Below are 17,188 nucleotides of genomic sequence, written 5' to 3' on the forward strand. Positions count from 1 at the left end.
ATTAACAAGGATCTAAGATACACCTCAATACCGGAAGCAAGGGGATATGAGAAAGAAAGGAGTGCTCTTTTGTGATTGTAGACATACGGAGTCAATAATTGTGCACTATAAAACTGTTCCTAGCCTTTTTTTTCCCTGTAGAAATAGGCCAGCAATTCACTTCAACCTCAAAAAGGGAGGGTAAAGGGGCAGGGGGAAAAACAAAGGGCTTGAGTCATGCATATAAAACCCCTAACCTACTAGGGGAATACAGACAGACCACCAATGAAAAGGACAGACTTTAATATTGCATAGAAGAAGAAACACTCCAGTACAGGTGAAGGGAAGGGTTAAAAGAGAGCCTTGCTTTAATGATGGAAGGTGGTTTGGCCACTGCCTACAGCAGCCAAAAGGTGAAAGTGAGTGAGGCAAAAACAAAGAAAAATAAAATAATAGAATTCCCTCCACTGGAATAAATTAAAATCACATTAATTGGAACAAATGTTTAAAAAGGAACACAGTTCCCTTATCTGAATGTGCTGTCAGGGCTTCCCAGTCCTTTGATGGCACCTGGCCCTTTCAGTATGCCCCACTCTGCACCAGCAGGCACCCACTGGGCAATAACTTCTGAGAAGAACACATTCGGACATTGCCTGGAGACTCCACCTGTGGAAGAAGGATGAGGCACTCTCCATCAGCTGCCAAGAAGGAAGGGGAGACAGGGCAGATATAAAAATCTTCAGAAGAGAAGAATGTGGGTGAAATCCAGTGGAAATACAGGCAACAGGTTAGATAATCAGGCTGCCCAAATAAGGCATCTCTTCAGGTATTGGCTTAAAGTGATCCTTGCTTCTTGTGAGAGGTCTTTTTCAGGCAGTTCTCCTAAGTCCCATCAGGTGTGATCTGAGAGCAGAATTAGAAATTAGCCAGGCACCAGGTGCATTTTGCTACTGGCATGGGTCCAATTGTGACCATGTAGAGATTTCTGGGTGCCAAGTTGGCCACCACAGTTAAAAAACCTTTGCCTTAGTCCATAGATAATACAATTTCCATTGTGCTTGTTTCTCCCTTTTCCATACTGGAAACAAGTTAATTGTTGTAAGAGCAAGCTACAGCCAAGCAATGTAGCTGAGATCATAGAATCACAGAATTGCAGTGCTGGAAGGGACCCTGAGGGTCATCTAGTCCAGAATAGACATTCTGTTGTGGTGACTGCAACACAGGTTTAAAGCGCCATTTAGCCCCTCACCTGTATACCTGAGTTTCTAACACTGTCTGAGAGGTGATACCAACAACCTATGCTTATCTAGCTCTCTGGGGGAAATAGTAATGAAATAGAAAAGACTCCATTCTCTTTGGGAAGGAGCCTTCCATGGAACTGTGAGGCAACTCTGGGAAGAACTGATGACCTCAGAGCTTGGAACTTACTAACAAGGAGACTGGTCAGGAAAAATAAGACTCAGTAACAAAATGTTTTGTAAATGACTTTGTATATTTTGGACTAATAGAAAACCAATAGAATGGAATTTAAAAAGACAACAACTTAGATATTCTGAAGAAACCACAAGACTGAAGCAGTCCTGAGAAGAAGAGGTAAAGGACTTGCTGATGGGAACAATCTAGGGGAAGCAAATAATGTGAAGTAATACTGCTGGAATGAAACACTGCTGAAAGCTGACTAGACATGAGCTAGTGCCTTTGTTTGGACCCCTTTGCTTGGCATGGTCCATGGAAAGCATGGAGTATGCCCCCTTTGACATTCCTCTTCCACAGGAGCCACCTGTTCATTTTTACAAAAAGTTCTCATTTAAATCAATACTGTTGGAAAATTTCTAATGTAATCCATTACAACTGTCCTGAGTTCCCCTGCCAACCCACTGCTGGCTCAATGTTCAGTCCTGCCAAACTGACCATATACAGTCTATTCAGTTACCCTGGAGTTGTCATGTGGAATCAAGAAAATAAATCTTGTTTTTAAAAAAACTTCAACTGAAGCAGCCAACATGTGAAGTGACCTTTCTTTTTACCAGATATTGCCTCTGACTCAACCCTTTTGGTTGCTTTTGGTGGCAATCAGATTAACTGGAGTGCGATCAAAAGTTCCCGATCAGTTGACTAGATCCAATCCCTGTCAAAAGCAGTGTCAGAGTCAAAGGCACTATCTGATAAAAAGAAAAGTTGACAGAAAAAGGCACCATGTTCACACAGTTCCACATTCAAGATGCAATGGCAAAGAAATAATTGGGATTATACTACTGTATTGCCTTAGAACACACTCCTCTTTGTTCCTTTGCAGCCACCATTTTAACTTTCCTGTGTCTGACACCAGGTGATGGGAGTGGGTGTTGTCAATAAAAGCCTTTATTCTGTTTAGGCCTTGACTGAAGTCTGGTATTGCAGATCCCTGGGCAACAGAGAACCTGGTTTCTGGTGACAACTCAGCTCTCACTAATTAGGATGAGCTCATGGATTGAGTGCACCCGCGTTATCTAGCTATGGCTGGTAGCTAGCTCCAGGTCCGCATGGAGACCTGCTTAATTAACAGCAACTATGTATCTGTGAGAATGCAGCAACTCAGATACTGGAAATTTCCAGCCAACCGAGCTTCTGACCAGTTGGAAAATTTGGGTTCAGTTGCTAGACCATTTTCTATATGTCCCAGTTGTTCCTATGCGGAGAACGAAATAAGCTCTTGACAAGCCCATTGAAACAAATGTATATACTGTACATATACTGCAAGTTACTAGAAAACTTCTGAGTTATAATATACAAGTGACATAAAATAAACAGTAATTGACCAAGCAATTCAAAACCTACAAGTGAACAGAGGTTTTTCCCATCTGATTTAAAATAATGTAGGATGCCAAAAGCAGCAGCTGGTTTGCATCAGCTGAGAGAGGGCATCCCACTTAAAAGATTATGCAAGAAGCACATCAAGATCAAAGGCAGCTAACGCAACAAAATTCCACACAAGAAGGACTGTCATCACAGAACGAGGGCAAAGTTACTGCATCACTGCAGTAGAGACAGAGATCTAATCACAGGTCATTGTACAAGGCACTATGAAAACAACTCTTGCTCTACACACTCCGGGCAAAACTCTTTTAGCAAAGCATAAAAAGCACAAAGAAAGAAAGAAACTAATCACTTTCAAAAATGATGTAATAATTGTTTGCCAAATCCATTACACGCACTATGACACAGAAAGCTTTGAATGATAGAAAGGAGGCTGTGCAGATATTTATTAGCATGTTCCTTTTTCATTATCTCCCAAGAGTGCAAGGAAAGATGTCTGAAAAGAGTTTGTCAGCAACAATACTAAAAATACTACAACAATGCCAACCATTTTAGTGTTGAAAGAAATGGAAAAGGCATTCTGAAACACACCATTGTGTATTGGGGATAGGTGCTTCACCAAGCCCTGAAATGTAAGTTTTACTGGATTACGAAACAAGGGATTTACTAAACATAGGATTTGGAATCAGAAGAGTAATTTCAAATGTTGAAAAATACAGACTACATTCAGGTATTTGGTCCAGGAGTACAATCTGGCTGTCTGACATGCTTTGACATTTATGTTCACGATATAGTCTTTCAAGTTCTAGATCAGTTAAAATGTGATGAATTTTTGGAAATATACATGATCAAGGAACTGCACAAACATGTGAAATAGTAGAAAGGCTTATTTAAGCTTATGCAAACTTCCTACTTTCTCATATCCACAAAGATCAGCATGAGGGTTAGAATCAGAAATTATGGGTTGTTATGACACCAATTAACATTTAAGAAATAAAACAGTCATGCTAATTATTCTGAAGGGTGGGATAGCATATAAGCAATATTAAAATTTCCCACTTCTAGACATTTCCTTCAAATATGCATCAGACTGGGTCCAACAGGGCTGACTCCCAGGTAAGGCTGCAAACCTGTGAAAACATATGATAAAAATCTGAATTTTTAATAGTATTATCAAGAGTAGTTAAATAATTATAGGATGCAGCTTCAATCTGTCTGTGGCTGCCCTGTATAGTGATTCATTCAACTATAGGCAGACGCCTTCTCAGTGATAAACCTTCCATACTAACATCCCACTCATGCTAACCACTGGATCTTTGTCAGTAGGAAGAAGTATAAAAGTTTTTGTTTTCAAGGTGAGGTTTGCTCAAGCAACAATGTCTTCCTGAGCATTGGCATTTTCCTACATCTTTGGTTAGTCACTGGTCTTGACTTCTCCTTTGTCCCATAGTTTCCAGTTCATGGCTCACTCCAGACTCCTGCCCATAGCACAGCACTGAAATTATCCAAATATATTGCTACATCTTAATTATAAGGATATTTTATGAGCTTTCTTCACTGAAAGGTACTGTATATTCTTTGTGCAGTATGTTACTGAGGTCAGCAAATCATATATAAACCAAGATTTTAAAAACTTTCCAAATGTTTACTGCTGTTGATGGTTTTCAACATTCCCTTCCAATTTTTTGCAACAGTAAAATACTAAAATATACCCTAGTACCTTCAAGAGTAGAAGTCTGACTCTCCATCTCAAATACATATTTCTCATATATATTTCTCTCTCTCTCTCTCTCTCTCTCTCTCTCTCTCTCTCTCTCTCTCTCTCCTCTCTCTCTCTCTCTCTCTCTCACACACACACACACACACACCAAACAATACAACCCTATGAGCCAAATTATATATGGTATACTTTCTTAGCTTGAGTTCAAAGAGGAAGTGGTTTTTATTATTTATTTTTATGTTTTCTGCTACATTTCAATGCCCTACAGACAACTCCCAATTTATGCAGGAGTTGTGTTCCAAGACACTGTGTGTTTAAGTGAAATCTCGTATAACACCATTGAAAAAGCATGGAAACACCCCATTCTGTTCCCATCCCCCCCCCCTTTTGTTATATTTTTGGGTCACTTCCAGGTTCAGTGTGATGCGCATGTGCACACACAAATTGGATACACCTAAATAGGCGGCTGCCTGTACTAAAAATGTATGGAAGTTTACATCCCTAGTCTTGTAAAGGTAAATAACTGCATGCAATTTTAGCCAGCATAATGCACACACTGCATATGTTTTGGCATTCTCTGCTATTCCAGTTCTCTAATTCTGGGCACTCTCATATGGTGAATACAGGAATTCTGCAAACTCTGGAACAGCATTAGTTTTAAAATTGTGCTGTTTGCTCCCATTCACTACAACAAAGCCACACACTAACACAATATTGCTATATCACTGATAGCTTCAACAGTCTCTCTCAAAATGCATGGCTTCTAGAAGTGTGTATGACCACTGTTTTAATATTAAATGTAATGTGGCTCCTATTCACTTAATTGAAGACGTAAAGCTAAAAGTCAAATGTTCATTATGAGAAGATACTGAATGTATGTTCCATCCTTTCATATAAGCAGTTTCAAAGAGAGAGTTTGTTTGGGACCGTTGCATTCATAATTTGCAGCTGGACAGAAGGTTGCACCACTTCCATCTGAAGTACTCAGTTGCAAAACACTTTCCTTCCCTACTCATTTGCCTTCCTCTCGCAACTGCTACTAGCAACCTCCTACTGTCTCAGGCAGTCTGCTGCAAGGCGTTGGTGCCTCCAAAGGAAAAGGCAGAAGCCTGGCAGTCAAACAGTGAGGAAGAGTATGACAACCTTCCAAATTTGATCTGTTCATATTTTAGAGAAATATATTAAGACAAAGCTTACAGCACAGTGAACACACTTTTGAGATCTCTTTATGTATCATGCACCCCTGGCTTTATCTCAATTAACTTGCAAAGTCAAGGAGTCATTCAGGAGGAAATGTTGGCAAGAGATTATCAGATAAAGGGAGGAACTGAAAGGTCACAGATAAAATAGTGACAGCCTAAGTAAGAGGGAGAAGATATTTTAAAAATTGTCATAGATAATTAGAAGATTACTAAATGGCATTAGAAATGCTTTACAAACCTCAAATGTTTTACCCTGGTCAGTTCTTTCCAAACCACATAAAGTCATCAAACTTAATAGTGAAAAGAAACACCTAACTGTAAAAACTCCAGAAGAAGTGAAAGAATTCATTCATTCCATTTATATGCTGCTTTTCTGCCAAAGGCACCCAAGGTGGTTTACAATTTTAAAGGACTAAAACAAATGACATAACATTTAAAGTTGGCCGGGGTGGGGGACGGATCTCCTTAACAACTACAGTTTAAAACATGCTGATGATATTATTTCTCAAGTAAATGTAACTGAAGTAGTGAGAAAACATTAGTTTGTTCCAGGGTCCAAGAGTATCCTCTTATCTTAGGAACATTATGCACAAGGTAACCTGGAAAAACTTGTGCCCTGCAACCACTTGAGCTCTACTCATGTTCAGTTTTCATATTATTTATTAATACTTCTTACAAAGATGGAAAGAATGTTCATGTTTTAATGTGAAAACAATTTTGTCCTTTCTTCTGGAAATGTCTGATCATTCATTTTAAATAAATATGAAAATGATCAGGAAGCAATTAAAGATTGTAGCATCTTGGCAGGTATACAGAAAACAAAAAAGACTTATCTCCTTTTTAAAAAAAACAATTATACTTTACAAAAGGCATGCAGGATAAATAATCAAGTTATTTGATCATGATCATTTGTTAAAGTCTATTAATTGCAAAACTCATGGTTTTTTAAATAACTATAACAACCAGTTGCCCTACATGATTGTTTAGCAAGTCCATCAGTTTCAAAATAGAAAACTTACCTGTATCAATTCACTATACCTAGCAATAGAAAGCTGGTATCTATTGACTCACTTATATACCCAATTTCATCCTCCAAATTTGAACCTAGATTTGGGCCACATGGATAAGCAGCACAAAGGAGCAAAACCAGCCGTTGCAATCAAAGTTTTGAACCCAAATACCAGTTTCTTAGTTGTCCACCAAAATCTCAAAGATTGTCTCTTGTCCAATAACTTATGGCAAGTGACAATTCTTTTCACACAAGCAGTAGGCCTCCTTTCTAATTTGCTTCAGCTTTTCCTTCCTACAGTTATCAGCATTGATCATTCCAACTGTAAATGCCCTTTTGTCCACATTTATCAGAACGGGAGCTCATCTTTGCTTTTCCAACTGCCAATCACCACAGGCTGCAATATGTCTGCTTCCCAGCATTTTATCTTTATGTATGAAGTAGTATTTTTATTTGGCAGAATATTCCAGCATGCAATTCTGCATCTGAATCCCAAAGTGACACTGTCTTTTGAGTCTCATGAGCTATTCCTGAATGTCTGAATTAGCTGAGAGAAAGAAGAGCCAACTGCTGACAAGAGAGAAAATCTTGTGAAAGCAGGACAATGGGGAGAGGTGAGAAGGAAAAGAAGGGCATTCTGGAAGCAATTAAAAAAAGCCCCTTGTGCTTAATCTAGCAGGATGTGTTGATGTGTGTGTAAAATATTGGGGGAGGGGTCACTTATCATAAATAAAAACTAGAAAATGTGCTCATCTGCAGGTTCTGAATATAATTTTGGTTCCCAGTTTGCAACTCATTGTCTACCCTATAAACTTAATACATACATACATACATACATACATACATACGATAAAGGTACCCCTGACCATTAGGTCCAGTCGTGACCGACTCTGGGGTTGCAGTGCTCATCTCGCTTTATTGGCCAAGGGAGCCGACGTACAGCTTCCAGGTCATGTGGCCAGCATGACTACACTGCTTCTGGCAAACCAGAGCAGCGCAGAGAAACGCTGTTTACCTTCCCGCCAGAGCGGTACCTATTTATCTACTTGCACTTTGACGTGCTTTCGAACTGCTAGGTTGGCAGGAGCAGGGACCAAGCAACAGGAGCTCACCCCGTCGCGGGGATTTGAACCGCCGACCTTCTGATCGGCAAGTCCTAGGCTCAGTGGTTTAACCCACAGCGCCACCCGCGTTCTACAGACATACATGCATAGACTTAATAAATAATTTTTAAATACCACAATGAATTAAGCATTTAGAAACATGAACTGTGCGCTGCATATGGAATTTAGAGCAAAGGAGATGTTCTATTGCTTATGCATATCATAGCAAGCCAAGATTTGAAGTTAAAAAGACTCTCTGGCATTAACTCAACACGGATTATGTAGCACTTTGTACCATTCCCAATTCTAGATGTCAGTTTCAGAGATTGAGAAATAAGAAGCATCTTACAGATGACTTCATGTCACCAGCAAAGTTGTCTTTTAAAAAAAGTCTTCTTCTCCAATTACGTTGTCGGTTGGGGCATCAGTTAGTTGATGCTGCATCCATCCTTTGCCACAGATTTGGCACCCTCTCCTCCCTTGAAAGCATGAAACTGTCCCCAAATTTCCAACATCTTCACTAAAAGAATTAGTAGGTTCCTTATGTAAACTATCAGTTATGTTAATTTGAAATGTTTCATTGTGTGTTATTAATGGAAGTGTGCCCTCTTAAAAGCCAGGTAAACAAAACATGTTCTGACTATGTATCATATGCATCAATGTGGACTAGTGTTGTAAGAATAAAATCATAAAATAGCCAAGCCAGAACCATCCCCCTCCCTCACACACACATTAAGATATTTTTAGAACAAATAAGACTGAGAACTGATATTTTGAGTATCAAAATTTTTGGAAACAAAGCACAGAGTGACAGAGAAAATGAAATATTTGTTCAGTGTTTGTAAACTATTTTTCAAGAACTAGAAATATTACGACCATTTTCCCTGTATTTATGAAATTTAACATAATATGAAATGAAAAGAAAAGAAAAACCACATATACAGGATTTAAAAGCTTAACAGACATAATCTGCAAAAAATGCATAAATTATAACACTATACAGTTGCAAATCATTAATAAATTTATTACTCAATAAACAAAGATAATCTTTCTATGAACCTCTTGATATAAGATCTAAAATAACTTTTTGGAAAATATGTTTAACAAAATTAACTATTTCCCAAATCTTCTTAAACCACCCAGATTTGTGTAATGCATGTTTTCGTACAATTAGCAACAACTATTTCTAAAAGTGTAAGCTACCAATAACCGAATGATTAATTGTAAATATACCTGTTCTACTTACTCTTTTAGAAAACCTAGTAAAACTTTTCCAGAATCCAAAGTTAAACCAAATTAAGGGGGTACTGTCTATTAGACAAAATCTCTTTTCATGCATCTTTAAAAAAGCTGTGTTAAAAAATTATCATGAGAAGACTGTCCAACATATTTGAATAAATAGTACTAGGTGTATGTGAAGTTAAATACCACCTACACTAAGTTTTCATTTAAGTCTGTGCTGATCAAATTTGTTGCTTCATAACAGAAAATTCATATCCATTCTTTATCTTGCATATTGCGATTTAGAACTTTATCTATACTGACTTTTCTCATTACTGTATTTAACTTACTCATAAGTAAGTCCCATTGTGTTCAAAGCATTTACTACCAGTTAAGTGCAAAGAGGATTAGTTTCATTTTGCACAAGTTCAATACTGTCATTTCTGGCAAATATCATTTTGATCTAACTCAGTTCAAAACACAATATTCAAGACATTCCAAGTGAAATCTGAAAATAGTAACATGTAAATATATATTTACTGTTCTGGTAAGAATAAGCAGTAACATTTTCTGCATGGATTTATGTATCTTGTTGTAGCACAGCTTTCAGAATCTGATTGGCTTTTTCACTAAAACCTGAAGGTCCACCAAACAGGGATGGGGCAGAATAGTTAATCAGAAAAAAGGTGGAAACACTCTTAAGAATTTAGGTACAGGATGTTTCTGAGTCTCAGTCCAGAAATTTGTCATCAGCATTAAAACCAAATTCACTTGAATAGTTTAAGCATTGCAGATACTGAAAAGGAATCTGCTGGTGTAAGAGCAGAAAGACAAGATAATAAAGTAAAAATAAATTCTGGCTCTGTGAGCCATTTCAAATGTCTAAGCAACTGCTTCAAAAGTTTTGCACTTTTTTATTAAAAAGTACTGTCACATTGATTTTATTTTCTACTATAATATAAATGTTGTATTAAATTTGGTTCTCTTCTTTTCTATAACTTTGTGATCCTGTTTTGTATTTATTTGTTTGAATGCTTATTAGAAATTGCCCATGTTATTTAGCTGAATAGTAAAAATAAAATATTAACTTACAACTAAAACAAGTAATGATTAAATCATTTAAACAAAGGGCTAGGACAATGAGTTTCGAGTCATATCTTGAAAACAGAAAGCTCTATCCATTTCACCATGAACGCATTAACATAATTAGATCGTTCTAAATTCATGATCTCAGTGACAGGTACAGACTTGACTTTTAAACGAGTTCTGTAAATGTCAAAACTATCCCATCAGTGACCACACAACATTTTAAAATAAACATAGGCTCATGCTAAAATTAAATATATAAATAAGGCCCTACAAGAAATGATTTTCTTGTTCCCTGGGCAACAACAGGGCAACTCCTCAAGCTTTGGAAACCTTTTGTTTTCATAGCTCACATTAGTTCAGTGTGAGTTGAGACGTGGACATTAAACTACTGTGCTGAGACACTGAGCAACCCCAACCCCTTGTCCCTCCTTTTCAAATAAGTAAAAATGCAGGAACCAGGATCCTGCCTCTCAAACATGGAAAGCATTTCTGTGCATGTTAGCTCTCCAGTAACCAAAAGAATTAAATCCAACAAATATATTCAGAGGATTTACAGTATAAGTAGTACAGAATATATAATTGTTCAGATACACCTTGGCTTAGATTTACAGCCATGACACCTTAAATTGCAGTCTATGAGACACAACATGATTGGATTGGATTGATCTTTATTACGGCCATTGGCCCGTTACACGATAGTTTCTCATACCAACATATTATACTTAAACCTCCAAATTTAAAGTCACCAAAACTTACAAAAGACAAACAGTAACTGAAGCAAAACAAAAACAAAAACAAAAACCACCATCATACAACACAACATGAAAACAACAATTCTCTGACAACATCTACCTCTTTTTTTATATTCACGTGTCAAGGAGAGGGGGAAACGTTGCAGCTATTCAGATTAAGATCAGCTGTACTCTGCATTTCCCAATTGTGTAGAGTTTAGTTATGTTTCTTTGCTTCTGTATTGGAAAAGCTCTATAACAGCTAACCCTTTTATTGAAAAGGATTCTGAAGTGTTATAAAATCAATTCATCAATGCCTAGTAATTTAAAGTTTAGCTTTTGAAGCAATATTTTCACACCTCCTTTGGAAGCATTGGTGTTGAACCTGGTCAGACACAAGCAGATGGAGATTTCTATACGAGAAGGCACTTTAGCAGTTAGGAGTTTTCCAAGAAGTCAAACAAGAGACTAATTGGTGGAGCCACAGAGAATCTCCCTCTTCCTTCCTTTCCAGGACACCAGAAGTCTTCGTCTGCTGTACAAGCAAGGAAAAGTTAGACTACAAGTGCTTCTGCAGCAACAGAACCCCTGCACTGTTCTAGAGCTTGGGCTTCTGATGTGGTACTCTCAGGCACAAATGGGTTCTTACTAGAGGCTGGGTCATTTTCCATACTCCAGAAACACTCCCTAGTACAAAGCACTTTTATATACCATTTAAACATGCATTAGTGCTCCAACACTGGGAAATAAAGTGATGAAATCCCTGTGAAAGGAAAAGGAGGCCTGGATAAATTACTCTTGACACACTAATCGCCTGGACTGTACTTCATATTCAGAGATGCATAAGACTATCCAGGTTGTTTGGTCAGCTGTCACTACCACAAGAAACAAGCATCTTTCAGAAAGTTTGCTACTACTCTGAAAAGCCAAATATATCTACAATTTATTACATTTTATTCCACATTTCCTCTAAAAAGGAGGTTAGACTAGATGACTCTCGCGATACCATTCAACTGTACAATTGTATGAGTCTATGAAACACTTTAGTGTGGAGTACATAGTTTCCCTTCCCTTCTCTCCACTCACACAAACACTTTTTTACTTTCTTGTAACTTTATAAGATAGGTTAGGCTGAGAGATAACAACTGGCCCAAGGTCACCTAGTAAACTACATGGCTGAACCTGCTTCTAGCCAATCCAATTCAACACTATCTGACACACCATGCTAACAACAATCTATGGATTACAAAAGCTCTAAGTGGAATACAACATTAATTAGAAATATTGGGAAAGCATTCTTCATACTGGTGTGATTAGAAGACCAGTCATGAATGTCTAGAGTTACTTTTTTCCATCTGTTGTACACCAAAAGCATGACAGGTGGAACAGAGTAAAGAAAATCAATTATTTTCCAGTTTACAGAAATTTTGCTATGTTTACCTGGATATAATACATATTCACACTACAATACAAACTTGAATAACCTGTGATGTGCCTCAAAATTGCTCTTGTACAATCATTAAAAGAAAAATGTGATACCTATAGACTTAAAGATAGAAGCATTCTGGGTAAGTTAAAAGAAGTGAAAGGTTTACTGCTGTGCATTGAAAGCAAATGTAAAGTTAAGCACTGTTTGAAAAGGACAAGAATCTACGTACATGGTTTTACAACTGAAGTTACATGTGAAAGGGCAGCCATATGGCTTTTATAAACGTTTGCCCAGTTCACACATGAAGTTGCAGAAGGCTGGTGGTGGTGCCTTTTTGTTTTTTACATGAAAGGAGCATACAGGTGAGGAGAACTGAAGTATTTCCTGGTTTACTTTACTGTGCTTCACTGGTTTACTGAACTTTGTCCCCAACTTGGCTTCCCACCCAGGATCAGAGATGGGCTTTAAAAAATTGCTCCAGATATCACAGCATAACAAGATAAGCTGAAAAGTGGATAGTTTCACTTCACTCACCCTTGAGCTTCATTTTATATAAACAAACTCCACACCCACACCTTATACGTGAAGAGGGCAGACACGTGGCAGCCTCATCACATTTAGCCAGGTCCTCAAGTATTTCTCCCCCACTCTATGTAGCCTTTATCTGTGATAACAGGAAATGTGGACAACAACAAAGACCAATGTAGTGCCGTTCCTTACAAAAAGATCAATAGGAACATCTCATTTGACAAAAAATTGGATTAATATTTAAGGACACAAGTGAACCTCAGCATTCCACAATGATTATTTTTCAATGAACTGACGAATCGAAGGCTGCAATCAAATGTATATCTGACAGTAATCCCTAGACTCAGTGAGACTTATTTCTGAGTAAATATTTTTTACTCAACACTGTAAATCTCCTTTTAGTGTAATCCAGAAATTTCATAGATCAATACTGTCCTCTTGAATCAACAGGGGTGAGCTGCAAAATGCAACTTTGCAATGTTAACCACCACGAGCTATTCATCTCTAAAATGTATCCATATCGACTTAGCACTGTTCTGGAACATAGTCCCTGCAGCACTACAGTTAAGGCTTGCTAAGACAGAGGTGGGGAAACTTCTCTTCCAAGCAACATGCACTGTAGCAGAGGCGAAAGTGGGCAAAGCAACAAATGTAATTTTTGCCTTTCTATAGTATGCTAATTTCTACACATACTCCTCTTTATTCTCCACCCAGGCAAGCAAGGCGAACTATCAGAGCTCAATGGCATGTTTCAGCCATGAAAAAACTCTTGGGAGTAAAAAACAGGGTTAGTAAAGGATGTGGTCTGGGGAGAGTTCTGAGGGCCAGACAGAGAGTCCTGCAGGCCAAACATTCCCCATCCCTGTTGCAACATGTTAAATTCTGTTGCCTGCACTTCTGAAAAAAGGAGTCCATTTCTATACACCAGCTAAGATGGATACTACTAAACTCCTGTTGGCAACAAATGTATCAGTCTGTCCATTTGCTATTCTATTAAGCAATAATTGTGTGTGGCTGTGGGGTGCATTTAGTATTCTTGCCAGCTGCATGCATGGAAGAGAATATGTTCTTAAGCTATATTATGGTGGTCCCCCTTGACATCACTCTTGTTATTGGCTTGCAGATTTCTAGAAGTCCAAGTCAAGGAGCTAATCCCGCCAACTAACACTGATCCTACCACACCCCATTTCTTTGCACCTGAAATTTATGCAAGCCTATGCTGGTTCAGTTATATAGATTTAGCCAAGCTGCCTAAGTTCCCTATACTGAAGTAAAGAGCTAGACTTCTCAGCTGCATCAGTACCAAGTGGAGTCTAATAATGCTGCAACTGGGCAAGGTCAGTTAGATAGTTAAATTGTTTGGGAACAAGTGCAGTTTACTTCCCCATAAATAAGCACAAAACTGGGCTAGCTGCATCCTATCCAGCTCAAAGACATATTGATATTAGATAGGATATCAAACAGCTTTTATATGACCATCCCATTGGGATTTTAAAAGCAGGTGAAGTTGCGCTCAAGTTTACAGCACTTTTACAGTTTCCATAATCATTAGGTGACTGCATTATGGCTGAAACCGTATATGCTGCAAAATACAAGTCAGCCATTTCTAGTTTTAAAATGAAAAACAACATTTTGAACTCAGCACATCATTTTGAACATTCAAAACACTTACACTGCTGTAATATGCTTGGCGTTCCTACCACAGGACATGAGCTATCAATATTAACCCACTTAATAAATGCAGCCTTTCAACGAGACATTAATGTATATACTCGTAATCAAAATATAATCTGAACCATAAAACGGCATTTCATTGTTAAGATGCCCATCTCCCTCTTTGCCTACAAGGCACCCTTATTTCCCTAATAGGTCTGAAAACCTAAGGCCTCTGGCAGCTTCCACCCACGGCAGTGGCCGTTTCCACACCCCCTTTTTGACAGGAGCCGCCAGCCAGCGCTGCCGCCGTTGCCGCTTCCCCTGCAAAAGGTACCCGCCACCAGCAGCACGACAGACCCCCCGCCGACGGAGCCCACCAGCCTCAAATCACCCCCAGGGCACCCACCCCCCGCCGGAGACACGCGGCCAAGCAGCCAGCCAACGTGCTCGTTCCATGTGCCGCCGAGTCAGCCATTCCGGTGTCGGACTCGCTAAAGAGAGCAACCATTTCCTCCTCCTTCTCCCTCCTGGGAGCCCCGAGTCGGCGCGGCGGGTAGGCCGTTTCCCCGCCGCCGCCGCCGCCGCCGCTCCTCCCGCCCCGCTCTCGACGTTTCCCCGCACCCCCGGGCCTGGCGGCTGCCTCCGCTCACCTTCCGGGCGGTGGCTGTGGCGGTGGCGGTGCTGCTGTTGCCGCAGCAGCGCTTTCACGTCGCCGTTCTCCTCCCGGCCAGCCGCGCTCGGGCCGCCGCCGCCTCCTGCCGCCGCCGCCGCCGCCACCATGGACGACCCAGGCAGGGCCCCGAGTTTCCTCTTCTCCTTGTCCCGCTTTTCCTTGGGCCTCTTGGTCTTGCTGCCGCCGGCGCTGGTGCTGTTGCTGCCGCCTCCGTCGGCGCCCGAGGCCAGGCAGCGGTGGGAGGGCGGAGGAGGCGGCGGCAGCAGCAACTTGTGGGGCAGCTGAGGCGGGAAAACGAAAGACCCGCCGCCGCTCGCCGCGCTCCCGCCGCCGCCGCTGCCCGAAGAGAACGCCGTGAAACTCCACACGGCGGGGCTTCCGTGTCCGACCGGGGTTGGCGCCCCTGGTATGTGCGGCGGCGGAGGCTGTTGCTGCTGCCTATTACTGCCGCCGCCCTCGCCGTTAACGCGCTTAGGCCCCTTGAGCGTCCGCTCTTCTGCTCCCTTCATGCGCTTGGCAGCTGACGGGAAGCCGCGCGGAGAGGCCCTGCTCTCTGCCGCCAAGTTCGAGGAGAAGGGCTCCGGCTGCGGCGCTACCACCGCGCCTCGTCCGGGACTCGGTGGCGCCGCCATTTTGAGATGCTGCTTGTATTTACCTCACGGCGCTCGTCGCTTGAGAGAGCCCGGGCGGTAGAGGGAGGAGGGGAGAGAGAGGGGGGCGGGCTCACGGCCCGCGAGCGCCACTCTCCCCTCCCAATGGAAGCGGCGCCAGGATTGGACGGACAAAGAAAGCCGCCAATCGCCGAGCGGGGTTTGAACTCGGGCCGCTGCGGCCCGCCTGGTCGCTTTCCCACAGCAGCAGCGGCTGCCGCCGCCGCGAGTGGCGCAGTTAGAAAGGGGAGGCCGGGCGAGTCGGAGCTTGTCGCGGATTCCGCGCGTTACTTCAGGTGGTTTAGGGGCAGCGAGAGGCGGCGGCGAAGCTGGAGAGGCGACCGGCCACCTGGGAAAGGGCGGCGGAGGCGGCGTCTTCCATCTCTGCGGCGGGTTAGAGTTCCCTTCCTCTCCGCGGCGGCTGAGCGGCTGCGTTGCTCGGGTGGCGGAGCGCGGCTCTTCCCACGTTGCCCTTCAGAAACGGGTAACGTTCAGCCGAGGGTTGCAGGCGAGAGCAGACGACTAAAACAGGCGTTTGCGCTTAATCGGGCCGCGCTCTCGTCTCTTGAACGGGGCTTCTGAGGGCTGAGCGTGTGGCGCTGAGGGCGGCCGCCATCTTAGAAGAGGCATCTCTCCCCCCCCCCCTTTCCTTCCCTCTCCCTCACACAAGAGAATTACCCCTCCTAAGATGGTGCCCGTGTACAAAAACCACTGCGGTGTCGTCGTCGTCCGAGAACAGTACGTTTTTCTTACCAGAGATATACAGAGGCGCGTGTACATTATTATTTTTGAGAGCTCTATAGCAGTAGGTTGCAGTTAAGGCCTACTAAACTCAGGGCGGGGGACTTGTTTCTGAGGAGGTGGCCTGACTTTTAGCCTAGGCATAATGCTTTCGGGTGGTTAATGCGTTTCATGCGCGCTGCCTGGCCGCGATCCTTACAACAGCCCCGCAAGGCGGGAGTGGGGGAGCCGTGGTCTTCCGCATTTTGCTGGGATTTCAACGCCCACGTGCCCCAGTCAGGGGTAGGTAAGCAGGGATGGGAGTTGTAGTCCAATAACCTCAGGACTCTGTGAGGAAGGCAGTGTCAGCCTGCGCCTGGCAGGGAGGTGGGAGAGGGACTGATGCTGAAGAGGAGGGGGGCAGGTGAGATGGGCAGGGGTTTCCACTGCAGGGCTACAAGCAAGGACACTTGCCTGGAGACAAACACCGTGGGCTTTGCTTTTGAGTAAACATGCAGAAGTTTATGTTGTAAATTTTGTGCAGCAGCCATAGACTGAAGATAGTTAAAAGTGGATTAGTTGCCTCCCTCTGTTCTTGCAATAACTCTGGTTAAATAGTTGATGAGGTGATATATTCTTGCCCTGTGCCCACCTCAAGCGGAAATCATTTTTCCTCCTTGTA

General features: G+C 41.8%; 1 protein-coding gene across 1 annotated transcript in view; it reads right to left on the minus strand.

Moving 5' to 3' along the window:
* RSBN1L (round spermatid basic protein 1 like) overlaps nt 1-15,938 on the minus strand; it is a 40,356-nt gene extending 24,418 nt beyond the window's left edge. The window contains exon 1 of the mRNA XM_081927665.1: nt 15,114-15,938. Coding sequence (XP_081783791.1) covers nt 15,114-15,768 — 655 coding nt within the window. The 5' untranslated portion in view covers nt 15,769-15,938. The remainder of the gene's footprint in view (nt 1-15,113) is intronic.
* Nucleotides 15,939-17,188: the final 1,250 nt, after the last annotated feature.

The sequence above is a fragment of the Podarcis melisellensis genome (assembly GCF_964234715.1).
Source record: "Podarcis melisellensis genome assembly, chromosome: 10".
NCBI lineage: Eukaryota > Metazoa > Chordata > Lepidosauria > Squamata > Lacertidae > Podarcis > Podarcis melisellensis.